This window comes from Prionailurus viverrinus, chromosome C1 (genome assembly GCF_022837055.1).
Source record: "Prionailurus viverrinus isolate Anna chromosome C1, UM_Priviv_1.0, whole genome shotgun sequence".
In the NCBI taxonomy this organism is placed as follows: domain Eukaryota; kingdom Metazoa; phylum Chordata; class Mammalia; order Carnivora; family Felidae; genus Prionailurus; species Prionailurus viverrinus.
The window spans coordinates 3248583-3271825 of NC_062568.1; the positions used below are offsets into that span (position 1 = coordinate 3248583).

The 23243-nt window shown below is 46.8% G+C and overlaps 1 protein-coding gene across 7 annotated transcripts in view; it reads right to left on the minus strand.

The window, feature by feature from the left end:
- The window catches only part of ARMC9 (armadillo repeat containing 9), a 151247-nt gene that overhangs the window by 82608 nt on the left and 45396 nt on the right, over window positions 1–23243 (minus strand). For all 7 annotated transcript variants that reach the window (XR_007154871.1, XM_047871597.1, XM_047871591.1 and 4 more), the window contains 7 exons: window positions 18930–18964; window positions 15344–15455; window positions 11902–11994; window positions 8619–8709; window positions 7233–7356; window positions 3947–4086; window positions 2267–2343 (listed from right to left, as the gene is read on the minus strand). Coding sequence is in view for 6 of the 7 variants with exons in the window: in XM_047871597.1 (XP_047727553.1) it covers window positions 2267–2343; window positions 3947–4086; window positions 7233–7356; window positions 8619–8709; window positions 11902–11994; window positions 15344–15455; window positions 18930–18964 (672 nt within the window). In the remaining variant the exon portion in view is untranslated. The remainder of the gene's footprint in view (window positions 1–2266; window positions 2344–3946; window positions 4087–7232; window positions 7357–8618; window positions 8710–11901; window positions 11995–15343; window positions 15456–18929; window positions 18965–23243) is intronic.

A 23243-nucleotide genomic window follows, 5' to 3' on the forward strand; every position in this document is an offset into this window, starting at 1 on the left:
CCTTGTTCGGACATCCTCCATGACCTAGGCGACATCGATCCTCCCAAAAGGTCTCTGCCTTTGATGTTCACACGTCAGCCCAATAGTCCCATCATTGCCAAAATTCTACAACGTGGGCCAAATCGTCCCTCTTCCTACCTCGTAAACCTTCCCTAGAGCCTACCTGGAAAGTCCTCACTCCTCAGAACGGCACACAGGAGCCTTCGAGGTGTGGCCTCAATATCGTGTCCCCCTGCCCCTCCCTTCCTGCACACATCCCACGTTACTTACGGGCCCCTCCCACCCCCCACAGCTGTTTCCTGCACATCCCCCCACTACCATACTGGGTTCATATTTATACTTCTGTCTCCCCTATTGTGAGCTCTTCGAGGACAGGACTCATGTTTTACTCACACAGGTAACCCCAACATCAAGCCACACAGGACATGGTGCATGGCAGGTGCTTGATAAATGGCAGCTCCCTTCTGAGCAGATTTTGCGCTACACCCTCCACAGCAGTGAAGGGCTCATGTCCCACCCGTCTTCTCTGGCGCTGGACTTTATTGTCCCTTAATCTTTGCCAATCTAATGGGTAAAAAAAATAATAAAAGGCGTCCTATGGCTGTTCTTTCATTTTCCTGACCACTGGCCAAACTGGTCATCAAGATTTCCTGTTCTGTACCTTGCCCCCGTGTGTACTTTATCTTCTTCTTCTGACTTGTATTTATCAATTTATAGGAGATCTTCATATATAAGGGAACTTTTGTCCTATGTGAGGCCAATTTTTCCTCAGCGTATCCTCTGTCCTTTGACTCTTATCATGGCATCTTTTTCCATATCCAAAAAGTCTACTATTTACAAAGTCAAATATGCGTACGTTTTTCTTCATGGCTTTTGGGTTTCGTCTTCCAAGACTATGACTGCCTCACACAGGACCCATGCACGGAGCATTTATTTGTGTGGCAAACACATTTCTAGGCTCTAACATGTGTACAGGGAGACTTTCCAGTTCATCTTCAAGGCAAATGCATTTGTGACAATTACAAGATTTACATCTGTCGGTCTATTCTGTTCTCAGAGGTAGCAAGCATACTGGTGCCAACACCTGAAACCAACATTTACTATCAGAGACAAATTTCCCACAGGCATCAACCGCTGTAGTTGAATAAAACGGAGAACAGAGTCTAGAAGGAGTTGAGGGCTCCTGATCTGAAAATATAAAAAGCACGGCAAACACTGTCACCACCACGGAACCCTCGCTAGCTGAGGCAGCAGGGTCGCTCAGCTGGTGGGCCAGGGGACCTAGGGAATGAGAGAAATAAACAGAGGGGAGCTGCTGCAACGGGAATGGAGACAGGGAAACCAAGTGCCTCACTCCGACCCAGCGGTACTCTGTCCTGTCCTGCTAAGACACCCCTGTACTTGATCTGGCTAAAGAGGCCAGGTTTTTGCTTGGCCTCAGGGGCAGAGTGATGTCGTGGTTTCTGCACAGGCATCTGTAGAAAGCCGGAGAGAGAATCCTCATACTGTTTATAAGTTTCTGTTAATTAGTTTATCGAGACCTCCACTTTATTTAAAAAGGGCTTGTAGCACACAGGTTGGACGACAGAAAATCACCCCGGTGTTGGGGAGGCCACGGGGCAGAGCAGGAGCTGGTAAGGCCATTCTGCGGGACAGCGTGGCGGGACTCTGACCCGAGACTGCCATGTGGGGCGAGGCGAGCCAGCAGTGACGAAGTGTCTGCACCCCAGGGGCCTCGGGGGGGTGAGTGTGGCGATGGCACTGAGGACCCTGTGGCGGCTGAGAACTAGAGGTAATGGAGGCCGACAAGCCCGGGGGACTGGATGGGGGTGCTGCAAACAGGGGCTGTTTTGCAGTAGCGGGAGTTAAGGAATGAGATATATACAAAGCAACACAGTAAAGTCCTCAAAACACAGTGAAAAAGTCTGAAAAGAGTGAGATCTAGAGCACAATACGATTTACACGATGACGCACGCAACACATAACATTAACTACATTTTCAGGCCACGTACGTGTCCACAGACGTACGTTAAACAAACACACCCCGGGGAGAATCAGCGTGGGGTGGAATGAAGCAGGGCGGGTGACGAGGAGGAGATTAAGTCCCGAGGGGGACCTGGCAAGGACCAGTGATGGCAGGGCGACAGGAAATGAGGAGTGGGGGATCGATTTCCGGCTTCCCGGTTGCAGAATGTGGGGGGGCAGAGCTCACGCACTAACCCGGCCAGCCCTCCCCCAAGCCCAGGCTAGCGGCGCCGCCCCGTACCTCGTGGTTCTCATGGCCGAGCAGATCCGAAAGAACTTTCAGCACCAGGCCTGCCACCTTGGCACACATGTTCTTCCCTTCAGAAAAGACAATGGAACAAAACATGACGTGTCTAAACTCAGAAGTACAGTTTCAAGTCAGGCAAACTTGAGCACAAATCTTGGGCCCTCTGCTAATGAACTGTGTGACCCTGGGTGAGTCACTTAAGCAATCCGGGCCTCGGTTTCTTCCTCCTGGGGTTCCCTAGCGATTATTAACATCTACCGAAGGGTGATGCAGAATGAAGGAACTCGGTATAGGTGCACTCCGAGTGCTCAGGAGACGGTGGCACAGAGCTAGTCGTGTCAGTGAACACACGATACATTACGGGGCAATGTTCTACCTCCCGAGTGCACATGCCAGCGTCACAAAACTCACACGGGTGCTTTAGCAAGTCCAAATAGCACTGTAACAATCACTGCAAATAAACTGATGATAGTAAGAGAAGCTGATTAGAATCTGACGAATGCTGGGGCGCCTGGGTGGCTCAGTCGGTTAAGCGTCCGGCTTTGGCTCAGGTCATGATCTCACAGCTCATGAGTTCGAGCCCCGCGTCGGGCTCTGTACTGACAGCTCAGAGCCTGGAGCCTACTTCGGGTTCTGTGTCTCCCTCTCTCTCTGCCCCTCCCTGGCTCACACTCTCTCTCTCAAAAATAAATAAACAGTAAAAAAAAAAAAAATGTTTAAAAAAAAAAAAGAAAGAAAAAAAAAAGAATCTGACGAATGCTTTAAAGCTGGGATATCTGCATACGTTGTTTTTTAAGAGAAGACTGAAGTAACAGTCATTTAGTCAGTCAACAAGACACAGGCCGTGCAGATTACAAAGCATCCGAGGGCAAAGAAGCTTCTAACGAATACCCCGGAGCTATTTAGCCACGCAACTTCTTCTCCACAAACTGGGGCTGCTCAGACTGAGGGCAGCCACAGGTCGGACTTGGCACTTCTTCTAAAGAAGCTTCTTCTATCCCCATAACGGATCATTTCATGGATGGAACCTCCAGAAAAGCTGCGGTCACTGCCTTTACTGATCAGATGAGCTGAGATGTGCGCGTGAAAATCCCCTCTCCGGGGGGGCGGTGTGTGAAGTGGGGAGACTGCTGTGGTGAGGAGCAGGGAGCCTGGTCGGGCGTCCTTGCTCTGCCACCGACTTAACCCTGTAGAATCCTGGAAACAGAGTTCTCTGTCTTGGGACAGAATGGATCAGAATTCTTAACTTCCTGCCTTTGAATAGTGCAATGAAGATGAAGAAAAATATAAAGTATTTTAATTTCCTCTTACTGCAGGTGCTGTAAACACATAAAATGGTATTTCCAAGGGCAGCGAGGTATTTGGCTTCAGGGATGCACCAACTGTATAACTAGCTGGAAATGTTTTACACCCGACTTCTGTTTCAGTTCTCTATGAGGGAGACTAAAGGCAAACCACAGCAGGCTGGGTGGTGGTCCGGGTTCACACCCGAGCCAGAGGGCTGGGGGATGGGGGGCATGGGGGACAGGTTGTGGGGGGAGCCAGAGGGCTGGGGGATGGTGTGGGGGGGGTAGTTAGGGGCTGGGAGGTGGCGGGGTGGGGGGGAGATGGAGGACAGGTTGTTGGGGGAGCCAGAGGGCTAAGGGACAGGGTGGGGGAGGGGTGCTATCGGACCTGCGCTCCGGAGGCAGAGGTTCATGAGCAAAGCCACCGAGTACTCCAGCGTATAGTCAGACAGGCAGTCGGGGTCCTTCAGAATATCAATCAGCCAGAAGATGAGGCCGTCTCGAATCATCGCTGTCTGCAGCGGGCGCCTAGGATGCAAAAGCCTACAGGTCAACTAAAGCTGTTGAGAAACCTTCCCTGCAAGACTACGGGGTGATGTGCACACCTGTCAGAATAGGCAAACTGTGCAGGAGATACAGACTATGAAAGATATTTTGTTGTTAGACCTGCACAGCTGAAACAACAGATGCCTTTACCTTTCGAGGGTACTACTAAGGGTTCAGACAGAGAGAAGGCAGTCAGGAGAACTCCTACTTTGAAAGTTTCTTTTTCAACATTTACAATTAGCAGAATATTACTTCCAATATTTCATAAATATTTATTGATAGCTTTTGGTCTACTTGATCCGGGAGATAGCCATAGGAATAGTTCAACATCAATAAATGGGTTTTTAGTAAACTCTAGTCCAGCTAGGCACTTGAGCTGTGTGAAAAACAAGAAAAGCAAACAACCAGCCCAATCCCATTTTGAGTCAGGTCTCTAGAAACTAAGGATAGTTGAATGATGTGGGTTATATAATTGATACAGAATTGTTTTCCACCCAGAGTCTAGGTATAAAACCTTACAAAATCCAACACCTCATCAAAATGCATTATGGTGAATGTCTCCATGCCGGCCTTAAGAATTGATGAGATCAGGCATAATGGTATCACTATGAAGTCACGTAAATTCTTTGAAAATCAAAACACCACGGAGGAACCACCACTGCACATCTCCTAATGAACAGGTTATGGTAAAACTCCTACCTGGACAGTATCTACTTGCGCTATTCTTCAAGGTTTTATTTTTAAGTAAACTCTACACCCAATGTAAGGCTCGAACTCGCAACCTCAAGAACAAGATTCACACGCTCTACCGACTGAGCCAGCCGGGTGCCCATCTGTGCTAGTCTTACACACCACACTCACCACCTCGGTGAAATTTACTGGAATACAATGAAGGCTACACTCTTTTGGTAGTCCTAACTCTCTACATTCACTGTACAGACTCCAGAAAACTGCAAAAACATGAAGCATATTTCCAGAACAGAGAAGCTTAAATTACTGTTTGCAGGGCAAGAAAAAACTGGCAATAAATATCTGTACTCCCAGAAAGAAGTATTTCTTCCTTGTATCTTATCTCTGTTACTTAACTATAGTCACTGAATTTCTAAAAATTTTCCAAATGCAGTCGACGACACTAGGCTAAATTTATAAACAAACAGAGACAAAGTGTTCATATGATCTGAGGAATATAATAACCGGATATTACCACTTACAGATCTTCTCAATTCACATAGTTAGAACAAGAAGCATTGGCAGGGACCTGGCAAATAGTGGGAGCTAACTACCTACCGCTTTCCCTCATGAAACATACACACTTAGAATGAGTCACCTTGGGGGAAAAAAAGAAAAAAAAAAAAGAATAAGTCACTTTGCAGGCTTTGGGCTACTAGCGAGAGCGTATCAATCAAATGTTAACCACATTTCTCTCTCTCTCTCCCTCCGCCCCTCTCCCCCCCCACTCTTTCTAAAAAAAAAAAAAAAAAAGTTAACCACATTTGACAGGAAGAAAGTATGTCCAGAGGGGGCTGATGGTCAGAAAGAGCTGAGATTTCTTACTAAGGCCGAGAGAAAGTGAGGTGGTCAGGAGGGAACGCCATGCTGCAAGAATTCTGAACGACTCAGCGATTCCACTCTTAGACACCGAGTCAGGAGACAGGAAGACATGTGTCCACACAAAGACTTGTATGCAGATGTTCCTAAGAGGCTTATGCATAATAGACAAATAGTAGAAACAATCCAGGTATCTGTCAACTGCTGAATAGATAAGCAAAATGTGTTGTGTCCATAAAATGGCACGTTACTCAGCATGACGAAGGAACCAAGTCCTGACATGTTACACCACTGATGAACTTAAAACCATGATGCTGAGTGAATGAAGCCGGTCACGACAGAACACACATTATAGGATTCCATTTATCTAAAATGTCCAGCATGGGTAACTCTACAGAAAGCAAATTAGTGGTTACCGGGGCCGGGGGTAAGAATGAGACTTGGAGGCGGGCATGAGGTTTCTTTGCATGGTGATGGAAGTGTTCTAAAATTAGCTTGTGGTGGTGGCTGTACAACTCTGTAAATCACTAAGACTCACTGAATGGTGCATTTAAAAGGGGTGAATTTTGGGGCGCCCGGGCGGCGCAGTCGGTTAAGCGTCCGACTTCAGCTCAGGTCACGATCTCGCGGTCCATGGGTTCGAGCCCCGCGTCGGGCTCTGGGCTGATGGCTCAGAGCCTGGAGTCTGCTTCCAATTCTGTGTCTCCCTCTCTCTCTGCCCCTCCCCCGTTCATGCTCTGTCTCTCTCTGTCTCAAAAATAAATAAACGTTGGGGCGCCTGGGTGGCGCAGTCGGTTAAGCGTCCGACTTCAGCCAGGTCACGATCTCACGGTCCGTGAGTTCGAGCCCCGCGTCGGGCTCTGGGCTGATGGCTCAGAGCCTGGAGCCTGTTTCCGATTCTGTGTCTCCCTCTCTCTCTGCCCCTCCCCCATTCATGCTCTGGCTCTCTCTGTCCCAAAAATAAATAAACGTTGAAAATAAATAAATAAATAAATAAATAAATAAATAAATAAACGTTAAAAAAAAAATTTTAAAGGGGTGAATTTTGTGCTATGAAAGTATACCTTAATAAAGCTGTCAACGAAAAACAAACAAAAGCTCTAGGTGGCTACGCGATCCAAATCATAACAGGGTCCAGATGGAGACATCAGGGTGGGCCGCTGGGACATAGGGACTGGGGAGCGGGAGGCTCCGCCCACCTTCCACGCAAATCCCACCACACCCCCTGTGACTCCTCATCCACGCGCACATCTCCCACAGAGGCTGCGAGCGACTTGCTGAGCTGAGCTCCATCAGGTTTTACTCACGTGTGCATCTCTACCCCCGGCACGTGGCCTGAGACACAATCCAGCCCCTGGCCGGCCCCAGCCGTGGTGCTCGTGAGGACACCACAACGGCACTTCCTGAGCTGGATGGTTTCGAGGATTAGAGATAGGCTTGCCAGCCCTATCTTGGAAAGTCGCCCAACCTGTCCTAAATGTTAACTGAAAATATCACATGCCCCTTGGGCTGCTATTGGGACTAAACAGTGGCTAAACCTTACTGTTAGGAGCTACCATGACCTACTACGCGGTCAGCACCTGAGGCTGAACTTCTGCAAGGCCCCGAGAATGTTCTCCCGGGTGACGACGTCCTCGTCTTCCTCCTTCAGCCTTTCCTCCAGCATCCGCAGCACCCTTGTGGTCTGGGCCAGGTAGAGACGACCTAATAATATAACCAGAGACGCACAAGCAGAAGAATTTATCTTGTGCTAAGTTCATGCTCCAAAACCACTTTCGATGAACACTTTGCACGTAACGTTATGTAGAGTTTGGGTAATTTTAGGTTCTAAAAAACTTAAAACATATTTTTTCTGCAAAGTTGGTTTTATCCAATCAACTAATGAAGAAAAAACGACTCCTTTTGTAATCTAAACATAATTAATTCATCACTATGTTTTTGTGGGGAGCTCTTTTATTTACCTGAAATCTTGAACCCAAAAGTCAGATCTACAAGGAGAAAAAGGGTAAGGAATCTATATGTTATGGGGCCCCTAGTCTTTATAATAGGGGCAACCAAGCAGTAATGATTTCTGGCACATTCCTTGCTCCTTTGAGACACACCCGTGGCCTGGGGAAGGAGATGGGAACCATACCTGGCACCCTACAATAAGCCTTGAGCTACCACTAGCCTGTTGTAGACTTGTGTCTTGATACAGATGACATTAATGCATGTACCCTATGTACCCTCCCTTGTAAGAACAGACGGAAGAACAAGCGAATGAATGACTGACCCAGCTTTTGGAGCATCATCTAGTCATCATTTGAAAACTCCCTTTATTCACATTTTAAAAAGCTGAAACAAAGTAGAACTTAATGGAAGATAATGGCACCCTGTAAAATCATCTTGAATTCAGCTTTGGTATGTATTATCTTTGGAATTTTCAAATCCTCTTGGTTTAAGAGATTATAGGCTTAAAAAAAAAAAGAGTTTATTTTTAAGTCATCTCTACACCCAACATAGGGCTCAGACTCACAACCCCAAGATCAAGAGTTACACGCTCCACCAACTGAGCCAGCCGGGAGCCCCTAGAGGCTACACTCCTTTGAAGGAAATGGTGCAGTGCTTATTGGAATCAGCTTTGATTATTTCACTAACCTTATTTTGCAGAAAACTATAGAAAATGCATTACCTGTTATATACTTGAAAGCCAGTGAAATACTATGGTTACAAAACCAGAAAGCTCACAAAATAAAACCAGAAGGCTTATAAAGTAAACTCTAAAACCATGAAAATTTGCTCTGACATAAACTAAGCAAAAGGACAACAGCCAATTTGCACAAAACACCTGAGATGCACTAAACAGGAACAAATGGAGGGGACGTACAGCATCTTTAAGAAACGTGAAGAAGAACGTCGATTTTCAAAGGAATAAAAAGCATTAATAAGACCTAGCTGCTCTCTGGGAGGAAAAGTTGACGCTCTACCTTCCGCCAGGGACGCGAAGGCATTGATGAGCCGGGCCATGTACTGTCGCACCACCTCGCTCTTGGAGTGCAGCAGCTGAAGCACACTCCTCTGTGGGGGAAACACAGCAAAAGAGGAAAATGATGAGGTTAAGGAAAAGTGACAGGTAAACACACGTCCCTTCTCTGGGTCTGCTCTTCTCTTCCTCCGTGTCAATTTATTAGAGGTGAAATAAAGGGACTGAAGCCAACGCTTCATCTGGAAATCTCCATTTCCAACTGATTTTTTATGAGAGTTGACAAAAAATAAGTTATTCAGCCTTCTAAGTTAAAAGAACGAATTATACAGGCGCCTGGGTGCCTCAATCGCTTAACCGTCCACTTCAGCTCAGATCACGATCTCGCAGTTCGTGGGTTTGAGCCCCGTGTTGGGCTCTGTGCTGACAGCTCAGGGCCTGGAGCCTGCTTCGGATTGTGTCTCCTTCTCTCTCTGCCCCTCTCCCCACCCTTCTCAAAAATAAATAAACATTAAAAAAAAAAAAAAAGAACCAATTATACAGAGCACTTAGACAGTGACTGGCACAAGGGAGGCAATACTGTTGGCTATTGCTGTTGCTAATGTTTTTCCAGGTTAATGATAGCTCCAACGCACACATCTAATTTTGCTCCCTGCAAACCACAGTAAAACTACAGTGAACAGATTTTTTTTTTTTTTTTAAAAAGACATAAATTCTGAAGGACAGAGAGACAGCACAAGAAATGTAACACAATTTCGGAATCAGGAATGCAGGGCAGTAACAGACTTAGCAGACCCAAGAATGTCAAGTCTCAAAGGCAGCAATGGACAATGAGGAGTTACCCAAGTTACAGCACTTAACCCTCAAAAGGGAAAAAAATAAAGAAGAAAGAATGAAAGCTGTTAAAGCAGGAGCTAGATCCCACTTTGTTGCTCCCACACTACTGTCCTACCGCATACTTCCCCCCATTGGTCTCTTGCAAGGGTAACACAAAGGGTCTCGGCGGGGGGGGGGCACCTGGCCCAGGTAAGCAGGACTTCTACACCAGAAGGGGGTAAGGGGCAGTGCCTAAATGCAGAAAGAATGCTGAACAGGGAGCACCCTGTCCTCTTCTCCTACTGAGTCCCGGAACACTGCACCCAGATCCTCACCCTCTAGGTAAGAGAACAGAAGACTCTTCCTAGAAGAAAATGACCAGCCCAAGAGAAAAGAACCAGAGATCCTAAAATCAGAGGTTCCTAATAGAGAGCCCACCTGGCTCACCCTCCAGTGGAGCACTGCGTCTACAGGTCCTACCCTCGCATTCACAACTTCCAATCGGCTTTCACTCCCCCCACTCAAAACATTATGAGTTAAACAAGGTCTCTCAGAAACTCAAGATAAGTTTCCAATATGGGCGATAGATAAGGTCAAAACAGACGGGGGAACAACCTGAAGGAAACGAGACGGTGAAGGGAGAAGAAAACTAGAAATAAGCGCGAATGTGTCACTAATGCCCTCAGAGATACAAGAAGTTGTATTATGTCCATGAAAAAACAGAATGTCACAAAAAGGGAGAATGAGAAACTCAACTAAAAGGTTAGAAAATAAAGATGAGGAGATCTCCCGGAAAGTAAAGCAAAAAGAAAAATATGGAAAACATGAGAGACAAGGTAAAATTAGAGAAGCAGTTCAAGAGGTGCCACATTCAGAAAAAGAACAGAGAAAACAGAGAGAGGAAAACCTAAGGCATCTTTCATTAGAGGATACATTATTTTTTTTTTATATATACAACCGAGAAAGAAAAGCAGCCAATTAAACTACGACAGGCCATCAAGTATTAGATACATTCCAATTTCCCAGATGCTAACATGGGGGGAAAATGCATCTCAGATTCAATGAAATAAGATAGTTTCAGAAAGATCCAACTGAATTTACTCTTTGCATTTGAGTTTATAAAGTCACAACAATGTATTTTTCGACTGCTTCATGTCTGATAAGTTGGTTGCAATGCCATTATAACTATAAGCAGAAGTAAAAAGGGGCACGTGGGTGGCTCAATCAGTTAAGCGTCCAGTGTCGGACTTGAGCGCAGGTCATGATCTCGCGGTTTGTGAGTTCGAGCCCCGCTCTGGGCTCTGCAGTGGCAGCTCGGAGCCCGGAGCCTGCTTTGGATTCTGCGTCTCCCTCTCTCTCTGCCCCTCCCCCACTGGCACGCGCGCTCTCTCTCTCAAAAGGGAGTAAATAAACATTAAAAAAAATTTTTTTAAAGAAATAAAAATAAAAGAAAATAAGTCACGAATCTGAGAGACTATTTTTAAACTTAACATAACTCTTTCATGGGAGCAGTGAGAAAACTACATTCAAAGAATAAACTGGCAACTCAGAATTCTCAAACGCTACCGCCTGTGTGCACAACAGGCACAACTAACGTGATTAGTTTCTGCAGGGTGCCGTCTCATCGGCGAGCCTAAGGGGTATTCCACTCAGCGCACACGCTGTGAGCTTAACAACAGGAAGATAAAGTATTTACGTCATTTTGGATAAACATTCAGCGGGACAATGAAATGCGGCGTCTTTATATATGCCATGTTCAAGAGCTCGTTCCTCCTCCTGTCCGGCGAAGCCGGGTGCTGGCAACAGGTAAGGGGGTGAGGAGTGGGGAGGGGAACCGCCATGCCTTGGCTACTCTGTGCTGGGCACCGGGTCAAGTACTTCCCACACGTGACCAAACGCAATCATCCTCCCAACCTCACAAGGCAGGTGAGGCTCCTTCTCAGAGGTGGTTAAGAGTAATGTACTGAAGCTAATCTGGCTCCGAGGCAGCAGGGCAGAAGTTTGAAACCAGTTAATCTCATTCTGAATCCCATACTTTCCCCACTGCGTCGTCAGACCTATCTGGTCCGAAGCTATATACAAACATAGTGTTAACACATTTCGAGTCGGGCCCAGATGAAAACAACCGGCTTGGCTTACCTGCCTTGCCGGCCGTAAGTCATGCTAGGCTTGCGGGACTCACAGTTAAGCGGCAGGGTCACGAAAAGAGCTGGGACTTGGGGAAAAGGAAAAACGACAGGCAAGAGCTCCAGAGTTGAATCAGGCAGTTCAACCTGTTTAGGACTCTACCAGAGGTGAAAAGTGGGCCAGTGTGTGGGGTGAATAGCAGATCTCACCAGCTAACAGGAGCTCAAGGCTGACATACAGTCACTAGACTGAAAATCTCATAAAAAGTAAAGCCTCCTCCTTTTGCTAAGATCATCCCCTCGAAATAAAGGCCCTGGCTGGGCTCTGGCCCTCCTCTTAGAGACCTGGCCGTGGCTGTGACAGTCCAGGAGGTCGTTGCCAATGTAGGCTTCCAGAACGGTCTCCCTCTGCTCTCCAGGATGGGATGTGGTCAAGCGCTAGAATAAAGAAAAAGAAAAGTAACAGATCTAAGTCTTAATATGGAGAAAAATGTTCCCATAGCGCGCATCTTTTAAATGGCAGTACCGGTAACCACACATTTAACCGAAGTAAATAATATCCGGGTGGGGAGGGTTAGTTACCCAGCCAACCAGTCAACTAACGAGTTACAATGTCGTATTTCCTCATGGGTGACATAGGCATCAACCTGCACACCTCTGGAATCTCCAGAGAAGTGAAGTGGTAAAATGCCCGGACTGCAAGTGTACAGATAAGGGAGAGCTCACCAATATCTAGAGAGGGTTTTGCCAGGAAGGGCCTCAAGAGCTGGCCCATAAAGGATGAGCAGACCATTAGCCACCACATGGGAATGTGAGCATGGCGGATGGGGGAGGAAGTGTGGTAAAGGTCAGGGAGGCGTGAAAATGCAGGGTGCAGGTGAGTGGAGCTCAGTGATGGGGGGGTGGACAAAGGGCGAGTGGAAGAGGGCTTGGAGCAAATGTGTTGCCAACAAATTAGACTTTCTACTATACAGACCACTGCAGCGATATTGTGTGCGTGTGCGTGTGTGTAGGGTGTAGATGTGTAGAATTTTGTATATCTTGAGAGCCATAAGTCTCGGGTTAAGGAGGAATTTACTTCATGTCCATAGGGCTAGAAAAAAAATGTTGTGGGGCACCTGGGTGGCTCAGTCAGTTAAGCCTCTGACTTTGACTCGGGTCATGATTTTGCGGTTTGTGAGTTCGAGCCCCCGCGTCGGGCTCTGGGCTGACAGCTCAGAGCCTGGAGCCTGCTTCGGATTCTGTGTCTCCCTCTCTCTCTGCCCCTCCCCTGCTCACACTGCATCTCTCTCTCTCTCTCTCTCTCTCAAAAATAAATAAACATTAAAGAGATAGAAAGAAAGAAGGAAAGAAAATGTCATGTGTGCAATGTGTGTGCGTGTGCACATATGGGTGTGTACAGGTATGAATTACAACACGAGAACATCACATAACTAAAGTGAGCAAATGTCCTTGCTTTTCCAGGAAAATCCTCCTAACAATCCCTGAGACTGCAGGCCTTACTTCTGGCCGAGGAGGCGCTGGGTGTGTAAAGGACCACATGGTGAGAAGACACGAGCGGCAGACCCCCCCAGAACCGAAAGGTGGAGGCCTCCGGAGGCAGGTGTCGCTGACAGGCTGGACCCACTGTGGCCAAGCAGGAGGCCCTGAGGGGAGAGGGCACTCTGTTAAAGGAGGGTGTGCCAAGAGTGTCACATGCGGGGCTGCTGGGCTGGAGTGGGACACAGACAAAATCATAAGACACAGGTTTACTTTTCCTGACTATTCTGTGACAATGTCATTCATTCAGCCGAGGACTACCCTGTCTCACCAAGAGCCCAGCAGCACGAACTGTGAGGACGTGCCGGGCAGACAATCTAGCAGCCAAGGAAAGGGCTTGCTGACTTGAGCAGAGAGAGGTGACATCTGGGGCACGGATGGCCCCCCGAGATTACTCCCGCTGCCCACCTCGTCAGCTGAGGCAGGCATCACCACTGATCGCAGGACTCTTCCCGCTGAGGCTAGAGTCATCCTCAGAGCACGCCTCGAGACCACATTCCAGGAAGCACCACCAACCATCAGAAGAGCAAGTGAGGCGGCCTTTTTCCACCCGGAGACCGGGAAATTGCTCAAAGGCATTTTGATGGCAACATAACCTGAGATTCAGGGATCCATGAGGAGTCCGACACGATTACAGGATAAGTTAGAACGGATCATTTAAAGAGCCAACCAGCACTGGCCTAGACCTGTAGTTCTCAAAGTGTCATCTTGGGAACCCTACAGGTCCTCAAAGCCCTTTCAGGGAGCTTACAAGGTCATGATTGTTTTCATAATACTAACATACGGTTTATCTTTTTCATAGTAAATGTCTCAGAGGCTGTATGAAGGGTGACACTGTGGCAAATCGAATGGGGGAGCAGATGTAAGAATCCAGCTGTCCTCCATCAGACCAGACGTTAAAGAAATTTGCAAAAATGTATAAGGATGCTGCTTTTCCTATTAATTTTTTTGCTCGGAAAATAGTTTTTTATAAAAAAAAAAGTGTCATTTATGTTATCTTCTGGGTTCATTGTTCATCTTAAATGGATTAATATTTAACATTTTCAGTTTTCATTTCTAATATTATAAATGTTTGTAGATAAAGTTCACATAAACTGAAGGCTTTTAGGTCCTCAGTAATTTCTGAGAGCGTAAAGGGGTCTGAGACCAAAAAGCCCGAACCACTGGCTTAACTGGGACCAGTGTGAAGACTGGGCTTTGCTTCCCTTAAAGACTGGTTCATCAGTGTCCACCCTTGCTGTCTGCCCCAATGGCCACGCGGCAACGCCTGAATGCAGAAGTCTTGGTGAAGCTGTCACGTCAGAATGACTCTGGGCGCTCACACGCCGACTGCGCTGGCCAGGAGTGTGGCTCGAGACCAGGCGGCAGGGGCAGTCTTGAAACTGCATATTTTGGGGGCTCTCTCTCTCTCTCAAAATAAATAAATAAACATTAAAAAGAAAGAGAAAGAAAGAAAGAAAGAAAGAAAGAAAGAAAGAAAGAAAGAAAAAGGAAGGAAGGAAGGAAGGGAGGAAAAGAAAGAAAGAAAGAAAGAAAGAAAGAAAGGAAGGAAGGAAGGAAGAAAAAGAAAAAAAGGAAGGAAGGGAGGAAAAGAAAGAAAAAGAAAGAAAGAAAGAAAGAAAGAAAGAAAAAGAAAAAAAGGAAGGAAGGGAGGAAAAGAAAGAAAAAGAAAGAAAGAAAGAAAGAAAAAGAAAAAAAGGAAGGAAGGGAGGAAAAGAAAGAAAAAGAAAGAAAGAAAGAAAGAAAGAAAGAAAGAAAAAGAAAAAAAGGAAGGAAGGGAGGAAAAGAAAGAAAAAGAAAGAAAGAAAGAAAGAAAGGAAGAAAGAAAGAAAAAGGAAGAAAGAAAGAAAAAGAAAGGAAGGAAGGGAGGAAAAGAAAGAAAAAGAAGGAAAGAAAGAAAGAAAGAAAGGAAGAAAGAAAGAAAAAGGAAGAAAGAAAGAAAAAGAAAGAAAGAAAGAAAGAAAAAGAAAGAAAGAAAGAAAAAGAAAGAAAGAAAGAAAGAAAGAAAGAAAGAAAGAAAGAAAGAAAGAAAGAAAGAAAGAAGCTTCCTATGTCAAATGACCAAGGGAAGGCAATGGCAACTGTGATGCCAACACGGGGGTTTTACAAAGAGGCAAGGCGATCCTGAGAGGTTGCTGGTGGCAGCAGGCAGCGTGAAGACAGATTTTTAGTAGATGGGTTACAAGACACACCTGAGCTAGCCAGCCAAGAAAACCAGCATGGCCTTTCTCCCCCTTAAGGTACGTACCCAGCGCAGAGCCTGCAACAAGAAGGCTTTCAAGCGGTCACTCCCCCCAGTCAAATCCTTCTTCAGTTTCTCATAATCCAAGGAGGGCAGCAATGGGACATCCTTCAGCTTCCTACGGGGCAACACAAGTTCAAAGAGAAAGAAAAGGGCAAAAGGGCATGTTCATGATACCTCCTGTGTATCGGGACCCCCGTCTCGAGCTGCACAGGCTAGCGGCGGCCCGGCTGTTTTCTGTGCTTCCGGAACTAGGTCCAGGCTTCCACAGAGAAGGCTGGTTCCAGGCTCCGTCCCCTCCGGCGTCAACGAGCCCGGCTCTGTCTCTCCTGTGGTACGTACTGGGGTTTCGTTTAACATCTTCCCCAAAACGAGGAGTCCCTGCCTAACCAGGTTTAGAAACCACTGCATTCCCGTTAGGCCTGGGCTCCAACCGACAGGGATGAAACCTCCTCGGAGGCCCCAGCCCTTGCTGCAGTGCTCAACGTCCTCCTTAGAATCTGGAGCAAAGCCCAAAAACTATTAGCGTCAGCAGGGCCGAGCGTTCTTCCTAAAAACCCGAGGTCACTGTGCCTCTCGAACCCGAGGAACCTAACCGGGGGAAGGACGGACCGGGGTTCAGAAACACCTGTGAAGAGTCACGGTTGACCCCTGAGCAGGTGCAGGGGTGTGCCAGGAGGTAGCGCGGGTTCCCGCCTGTGAGACGGGCAGCAAGCAGGACAGTTGGCAGACCCTGGCCGAGAGGACTCCAGGCAAGCCCCGGGGGGAAGCCAGGTTTCCCAGGGTCTTGACAGTCTGCCTGGCTGAACAGGAGGGGACTAGACAGAAGGGAGGACGAGTGACAAGGGAGCGAGGCCTGTGGTCTGGTTTACAGGACTGGAGCAACATTCACCTCCTCGCTTTCATGTCACACTCGTCATAGAGGCCACCACTGGGGGCCTGGGGATTCAACTCCCTGGGGAGTTATAATTGGTTCATCATAAAACAAGTAAAAACCAAAAGCAAAACAAAAATACGGTTCTCCCGATCCTGTGCACGGAACATTAATACTATTATCAACACTAACTGCACAACACTGACTGGGGGCTCAGGAGGACTTGGGTGAAAAGACGCAAAAATGAAGAGTTCTTTTTGCTTTTCGCTGAAGTATAATGGGGACACGTTGTATTAGTTGCAGGCAAACAGCATGATGACTCGCGCACAGTGCGAAATGGTCACCGCACTGAGTCTCTGCCCTCTGTCACCATACCAAGTTCCCACGCCTTTTCTTGTGATGAGAACTTTGAAGTTACTTTCTTAGCAACTTGTAAATTGGCCATACAATATTATGGACTATAGTTCCTGTGCCGTCCATTACATCCCAGGACTTTTTATTTTGTAAGTGGAAGTTTGTACCTCTCGGTCTCCTTCACCTATTTCACTCGTTTCCTTAGTTTGGAAGGGTGGGATAGAAACTGAGGGAATACCTCTGGGAGGCAGTGTTCAGGATCCTGTCAGTTTTCTTCATGCTCTACCGACTGAGCCAGTCGGGCACCCCTACCTGCTAGTTTAAAAAAAAAATTTTTTTTTTAATGTCTATTTATTTTTGAGAGACAGAGCATGAGCAGGGGAGGGGCAGAGAGAGGAGGAGACACAGAATCCAAAGCGGGCTCCAGGCTCCGAGCTGTCAGCACAGACCCTGATGCGGGGTTCGAACTCACAAACCGCGAGATGATGACCTGAGCCGAAGTCGGACACTTAACCGACTGAGCCACCCAGGTGCCCCCGTGCAAGTTTTTTTTTTAATGTAAAATTTTAAAAGCCAAAATGGAATCCTCTTCAAGGGCCCAGGGAAAAAGGCCAGAAAACAGGGCCACAAATGAGATCTCAGTAAACACTCCTGGGAGGAGTGTGTCCTACTTTGTACATCAAACAGTTGAGCCACGCACATGTGCACACTATTTTGACACTTATTTTCCTGAGACAGATACTACTGTGTTTAAAAATGAACACAGACTACTTTAAAAATTTCGATGACAAATGACTGGCCAGTATTCTTCAAAAGTGTCAAGGCCATGAAAAACAGAGACTAAGGAATGATTTCCAGTAAAGGAATCAGACACGACAACCACATCAACATATGATCCTGGACTGAATGCTGGACCAGACAGAGGACATAATGGAACAACTGGTAAAACGTGAGTGAAGCCTGTAGATTAGATGGTATGGTACCAGCGTTAATTCTCTGATTTTGATAACTGCCCTGGGCTTGTGTCAAATATTAACATGGGGAATCTGGGTGAAGGGTATAGGAGAATTCTTTGTACAATGTCTGTAGCTCTTGAAATTATTTCAAAATGAAAAAAAGATTTTTTAATTTGAAATTTAAACCAGAACTTGTTCTAGACAAAAAAGTGCCATCTGTAAAGCCAAGTCTGAAATTGTCCTATAGCTGGGGTACTTCCTATGGCTGGAAATAGCACTTCCCTGTCACATGCGGGCCACAGTTACTCGCCCATCACGGCAATATTACCGGCTGAATTTATTGCCAACTAAGTTGCTGAGAAACCCCACATTTCTGCAGTCCAGCCACTCTCCCACTGTCCAAGAAAACTGTGTCCTACCTTCTCCTTTGTCCTCTTAAGCCCCTCCACCAACCACCCCCCTTTACTCTCTGCAGGTGACCTTGCTTCTTATACCGTTGGGAATAACATTAACAAACACCCAAGGAGTTTATTAAATCCCCAGCACTGTACTAAGTGCTTTATACATATTAACTCATTTTTATCCTCACAATAATCCTATAAGAAAGTTATTATTAGTGTCATTTTACAAGTGAGGAGACTGAGGCACGGGGAAGTTACATAAGTGGTCCAAGGTCACAGAGCCAGTGGCAGAGGTGGGATTTTAGCCCCGGCAGTCTGTGCTCATAAGCATCACATTATACAGCCACCACCTGAAGGGAACAAAGTGCAGGGTCAGTGTCAGACTCAGGCAGGACTGAGGGAGGAGGCAGGCTGTGTCTCTCTCAGGTGTTTGAGTCATCTGAGAGTATCCCCCGAACTCCCATAATGAGGGGGGCTCAGGGGGCCAACAGAAGCCACTCTATTCCTCGCGCCTTTGCTAAAGGTTCTCAACTTCCTCGTTACTGCAACATACATGCCCGGTGAAGCTCCCTTGCATCCGACCCCCACACGGGTGACAACCTAACTGATGTGGGTAGGAATGCTCAGGCCTAGACAAAGCTATCCTGTGGCCCTGGTCATAGTGTGAGCCAGCAGAGATCATGAAATTCAGACACTGCACCACTCTGCTGACTGCCCTATGACAGAAGATTCTATACAATATCATGGGAACAATTCAATGAATTTTTCCATTTGATGCTACCTCTCCAAAATAAGTAGAATTAATACTAAAAAACACCTCTAGTTTAATAATCTTGCTCATAATTACCGGCACTTCCTTTAATATCCAGCTAGACTGGAGGTCTAGCTAATCAAAGGCACTCCTCTAAGCTAGGCTGTTAAGATGAATGTTTACTAAAGTTACTTTGAATTCTAGTTTTACCCAGGGCTGTTCTCCATAATAACAGCTCCTAAGGGCAATGACTTACCCTGGTGCCAAGGAGGCTCTTAACATGGTTGAAGCCTGGGGGTGGGGTGTGGAAACAAAAGAAGAGAGGTTGTGTTAAACAGGGAGAGCAATGCATTAATCCTAAATCACTTTACTCACATAAAATCAACAGATTTGCAAAGTTTTTGATCCCTGAGGATTCTCCGGCCATAATCATACATGATTTAAAAATTAGCCCAAACTGAAGTTAAGCAACACACTACTGATGTATTTCCCAAGCCGCCTACAACACTTGGTTCATTGTGGCTCTGCTCCAAGGAATACTCCATAAAAACATGAGTGGGTCCCCCCGGACCAAATTCAAGAGGCACTTAAAGCTGCCTAGTCGGATATCATAGAGAACAAAAGCAATGAAAGTCATTTTATTATCCTGATTTTTTCTTTACTAAGGTTTTCTCTTTGAGTATAAAAATAACATGCACTTTGTACCAAGTCAAACACTATAGAGGTGTTTATAGAAAAATCCCCCTCCCACTCCATTCCCCTTTCGTCTTATTCATAGGCCAGATCACTGCCTACTTTATGGACATTCAACATTGTTCCATTCATGGCTTGTTTTGTTTTTGCCACTACAAACAATGCTGTATTGAACATGTACTGAAACAGACTTGAGAAACAAAAAACCAAATGCTGTGTGTGGCGTTTACTTGGACCAACTCAAACCAACTGTAAAAACACATTTTGAGCAAATAAGGGCAATATGAATATGGACTCACTGGTACTGTGTGATACTGAAGAATTAGTGCCAATTGTATTTGGCATCATAATTATGTTTGGTTTTTGTTTTGTGAAGCCCTTAGCCGTTGGATATATACATTGAATTATTTGCAGGTAAAGTGACATAACGTTTGGACTAGGTTTGTTTTGTTTTTTTAGTGTTTATTTTTGAGAGAGAGAGAGAGAGAGAGAGAGAGAGAGAGAGAGAGAGAGTGTCAGAGTGTGAGCCGGGGAGTGGCCGAAAGACAAAGAGACACAAAATCCAAAGCAGGCTCAGAGCACAGAGCCCAATGAGGGGCTTGAACCTATGAACCGTGAGATCATGACCTGAACCAAAGTCGGATGCTCAACCAACTGAGCCACCCAGGCACCCCTGGACTAGGTTTTAAGGAACTCCAGGAAAAAAAGTTAAGTAGAGGAGAAAACAAGAAATCTCAGCCCTCCATAGAGCCATTCTTGAAGGGGCAGGTGGTAGCACTCAGTCCTCTCTGTGTCACAACAGCTCTCAAATGGTCATTATCCACACTTAGCACACTGAACTGTGACAATTTTACAATTATTTCTGTGCCTTTCTCCTTCAGTAGACATGGAGTTCTGTAACCCTCAATATATGTACCCAGCACCTGCTACAGTGCCTGGACATACAGAGGCACGTGATCAAATGTGTTGAATGAATGAATGAATGAATGAAGACTGATATCCCCAAATGGGCTCTCCAGAATCCTTGACTAATTTAATAAATTTAATAAACTGGCCCTGGCTGAGAACTCCGGTCTCTACTGTTTCTACTGTGTAGTATTTACAGGCCACACAGATCCCCATCTTGGAGACAGCAAACCTCATTTTTAAATGGCTCATGACCATGTTTTATATTTTTTAACCCTTGACTTTTTTTGGTAATTAACGGAAATGCCTATTTCTGTTATTGGCTTAAATAGCAAGTAGCTCAGAAGATAAGTTTGAAATGTCATCTAAATTACTCATCTAACACATTAAGAAGACTAAGAAGCCAAAACAGTGAGTCAAATAAGGGCATAACCATGTTAAAATATCAGGCTAATGTATACACAAAATAAAGATATTTTTAAATTAGTGTTGTCGACTAATCATATATCCACAAATAAAATTCATCAACACCACCCCTTTCTTCGGTTAAGAAAATGTTTTCTATCATTTATTTTAAAAAGATTTTAAGTAATCTCTACACCCAACATGGGACTCAAACAAACAACCCCGAGATCAAGCGTCACATGCTTTTCTGACTGAGCCAGCTAGGCACCACCCCCTTTCTAGCTTTTAAAACAGCGCTTCTCTTTTGCTAAACTCTGTAGCATTCTATTTGCCCCGTGAAGAAATTACTTGAAAAACACTAATAACTACAAAGGCAGTGTGTTAAACATTACTGAGATTTTATTATCCAATCGAGTAAAAACAAAAAACAAAAAAACCCCAAAAAGATGAGCTGGGGGAAGAAAGGCCCTGCGTGCTCTTAATGAGAGAGGACTTTGTGCTATTTCATTCATTCAGTGAGTCCTTACTGATTCCCTCCCACCTGCTGGGCTCGGTGAGGCACAGAGATACCCCAGTGAAAAGAGCAAAGCCCCCTTCTCAGAGAGCTCACAATCCAATGGGGAGAGTCAATGATCAATAATTCTCAGTGCCTTATTGGCAAGTGGTGGCAGTCACGGCCCCATTGGATGTGGACCCCCAGGAGAGCACACAGAAAGAGCACCGCTCCCCCTTCCTTTCTGCCTATCCATGCAGACCCTCCCCCCCCCCCCCCCCCCCGCCACACACACACACACAGGGCTGGCAGAGCTGGGAAGTACTGAGCTCTGTTTTAAGTTATGAAGTTGGTATTGACCTTAACAGTGATACCTGAGGATAAACTTGCCCAGGGAATGGAGAACTCACAATAGGATATATCTATCTCTATATAGATATATATATCTACCTATATAGATCTATCTATATATAGCTGCTGCTTCCTACCCGCTGTACGGAGGCATTAATAGTAACACTCAAGCACCAAAGGGGCTGTGCTCCAATCTTCTGACCAAACTTTACTTTGGACTAGATTTCTAAAAGTCATTGCCACCAACCATGGGTGCCGCTCTGTGTGTAGCCAGTGTGGACGGCAAAGAATAACTCAGGAGGAGAAAGACGGGAGAAGCTCCAGGGTCATCAGTCACAGTCGGAATAATAATAATTTCCCTCATGAGCTAACAATGGATTGTGGACATCGATGGACAAGCGCCAGAATGGATCCCCTTGCCAAGGAGTTGCCAAAGAGGCCCTGATGCAGCCCCATTGGGCACTGTGTGCTTTCCAGACCTTCTGGTGGGAGCTTCCGGAAAGGCCTCTGTGGGCGGGGGGCACCAGAGGGAAGCCATGTGCTCCATGGCAGACAGGTGAATGGACAGGGGGTGGTCTCCCATCTGAGGAAGCACAGTATGAACCCTTCAAAGTGCAGGTGTAAGCCCACAGAACGAATATCCTGAGCCATCAATTCTTCACTGAGCACCTACATTGTGCCAGGCTCAGGGCAAGGCTCTCGGGACCCTCTGAATATGCGAGAAAGGAATTTCTGCCCACGCAGAGATAACACGGCAGCGTCATGCCTCCATCGCTGCTCCGCTGCAGGCGAGGCACCTGCACCCGGCCCTCTCAGCTGTGACTGCTCTCGAAGCCAGGGGTCACGTGGTGGGGGCGAGGACGTACAACAGCAGGATGAGGAGCTCTGCCAGAACACGTGACATCAGACAGTGTTTCGAGAACGCGGTATGAGGTGTAACGTGACGAAGCGTCCCTTGGTCAAAAGCGTCTGCAGACGTGCCGGCCGGACTCCTCAAGGGTCTTCAGCGTCTCAGAACACAGCACGTCTCAAACTTAATACATCAGTGGCTGGCTCTGGGGACGGGGAAAGGCTGTGGGATTAGTGCTTCTAGGCACTTGCTCTGGAAAAGGCTGTTCCACAGGCAGGCGCATGCAACCCCGGAGGGTGGGAGAGAAGGGGCCGTGGCTTGAAGCCCACAGCGGCCGCCGAGCCCTGACTTCGTGGAAGGCACCGTTTGGGGCTGGAAACCTAAGGCCAGGCCCACTTGCCCCCAGCCTCCCTCCCGGGCCCTGGGACAACAGCCGGACAGCTGGACAGCTGAACGGTGAAGGCAGGCCCCTCTGGCGAGCGGCCTCAGGGAGAGGTGACCTGGAAGAGGTCAAACAACCACAGTGGGAGGCATGAGGAAACACCTTAGCCACGGGACAGAAGAGGCCACAGGAGGCGGGAGGCCGCCACAACCAGCTGTGGAACAGGAAGGGGTGCTTGCACAACACGGGACTGCAGGGGGAAATGCAGGAGGGGAGGCTGAGCTGGAACACAGTGCCCATTTGGGAATGGTGCTAGGTATGTATGTGGAGTGGGAGTGCCCCAGTTCCTGAAAGTGCCAGTCACGTCCTCCAAAACTTCTCGGGCAGGAGCCTCTCCGGGCCACTGAGGGCCTCATCCTTGGCCCTGCCTCAGCACCCTGTAGCCTGTGGGCATCTGAGGTGGGGGGGGGGGGGGGTGGCTAGGCAAGGT